Here is a 2,004-nt window from a genome sequence, read left to right as displayed (position 1 = left end):
GAGAATGGTGTTGAGTGAAGTGATAAGAAAAACAGAGGCCTGCCTCCTTTAGGGGAGGTCAGGAGTTCGACTCCCGTTGACTACATATTAACCCACAATTTCATCTCTGCCATGAAGTTTCACTCATGGCACATTTCCCACATCGCGTTGGGGTAAAGGGGAGGGGGAGTTTTACCATCCATGCCCCGTATGGGATTGGTGCGGGTTTCCTCCTGGACACGCAGTTGGGGGCGGGTATAACTGTGTAAGAGATGAACACGTGGGTGGTTAAGTCCCCTGAGTGATCCAAACAGCTGCTCAAAAAAAACTATTAGTACGTGCTACCGGTGGCAATATATATATATTTTTTAAATGCTTTATATTTTCAACTTGAACGTTTCAATTTCATATGTCAAGAGAGAGTTAGTGGTGTATGTTTTGAGATTTGATGATGTAATGCAGCTGATGTCTTTGAAGACATTGAGAAGGACGTTCGAGATATGGATGGGTGATTTGGGTTTGATCTGCATTTTACAATTATAAAATGATAATTTAGGAACTATAATAAAGTTATGGTAGATCTAGAAAAAGAAGAGCATTAAGACTACAATTATGATCAGCTCCCCCAAAAGTTTGGAGGTGTGATTTATTGATTTACACATTATAACTACAATTTTGATCAGAGCAACTTAACGCTAACAAATTCACTTTCACTAGTATATGATTATTACAAATGAATGTCTTCACACTTGGTAACTACAAGTTCCAAATATAATACATAATTTATCATTTGACACATATCTACAAATGATCAAAGCAATGCTAACTAATTATTCACTAATGACTATCATTATTTCTAAGTGCTTCAAGCACTTCATTTCTTGCAGCCAATACACTTCCAAAAAGACCTTCTTCCTCTTCTTTTAAACACTTTAATCCATTTCCAAACACCTCCAATCTTCTCTTCAATTCCATTCCATTTTTACAATCACTGATTCCACTTGAAACAACCAAATGCACACTTTCATTCACACTATCAACTTCCTTCACAAACCCACCTTCATCCATAAACTTTTTTCTAAAAATGTTATCCAAAACCATCAATGTAGAATCCACAAACACCCCATGTTTCATCATCTCCATAATCGGTTTATCGTCGTTCTTTAATGCTAATAACACCACTCCACATACCCATAATCCAATACTTTTTAAAACCATTATAGCCTCATGAAAAATCCAATCTTTTTCATTCCCATTTCCATTTCTTTTTATAGGATCAAGATTCCTCACTTTTAACTCTTTAACACAATCATGTTTCTTGATTTCTTTCATACGTTCAATTGCCATAATAGGAGAACTTTCCATGAGACTCAAAGCATGCATAAGCAAAACTCTAGCATGATTCACATGAGAAATTGATGAACTAATTGAATTTAGAAGCTCCAACAAGTTCATAGTGTAATCAAGATATTCATCAATCGAACTTGATTCCCAAGTACTCATAGCATAATCAATCTCCACCATCAACTTTGCAAAATCATTGTTTATCATGGGTAACATATGAAAACATTCATGGATCCATGTTAACGACACGAATTCGGATCTAAGTTTCAAACTTTCCAATACCCGGTTTAATTTTTCGGAGACTTGTGATCGAAAAGCTTGTAATGAAGCCAAATCAGCTTCGGACATGTTGCGAAGATGGCGTTTGTGATGATGGTTATGGTTATTGGAGAATTTAAATCTATTTATTTGAAGTATCATAGCTGTTGAGTTTTGATATGGTCAGTTACTTGCAAGATGAAGTTTATATAGAATTTTGGTTAAGGAGTGGTGGTTTTGTGTTTGGCATTTGGTTATGAGTAGGAGGAACAAGGTAGGATGTTGACTTTTGACTTTTTTGAAAAAGTCAGATGTTCTTATCTATTTGAAAGTTATTTAATTTCTATTTTAGTGGCACACGTTTTTGTCGACCAGTGGGTAGATTTGCTTGTTTATTACTCACACGGCCACTAGCAAGTTGCA

The 2,004-nt window shown here is 35.7% G+C and overlaps 1 protein-coding gene across 1 annotated transcript; it reads right to left on the bottom strand.

Moving 5' to 3' along the window:
- Window positions 1-555: 555 nt before the first annotated feature.
- LOC139843835 (protein BPS1, chloroplastic-like) lies at window positions 556-1,783 on the bottom strand. The gene has a single exon (XM_071833995.1). It carries the CDS (start codon window positions 1,741-1,743, stop codon window positions 817-819), a length of 927 nt encoding a protein of 308 aa, XP_071690096.1. The 5' UTR covers window positions 1,744-1,783; the 3' UTR covers window positions 556-816.
- Between the last annotated feature and the right edge of the window lie 221 nt (window positions 1,784-2,004).

Source organism: Rutidosis leptorrhynchoides, chromosome 4 (genome assembly GCF_046630445.1).
Source record: "Rutidosis leptorrhynchoides isolate AG116_Rl617_1_P2 chromosome 4, CSIRO_AGI_Rlap_v1, whole genome shotgun sequence".
NCBI lineage: Eukaryota > Viridiplantae > Streptophyta > Magnoliopsida > Asterales > Asteraceae > Rutidosis > Rutidosis leptorrhynchoides.
This window is presented reverse-complemented; position numbering and strand designations above follow the sequence as displayed.

What these genes read in the sequence shown, in the direction of transcription:
- LOC139843835 (XM_071833995.1), bottom strand. Translation starts at nt 1,743, where the DNA reads ATGATACTTCAAATAAATAGATTTAAATTCTCCAATAACCATAACCAT.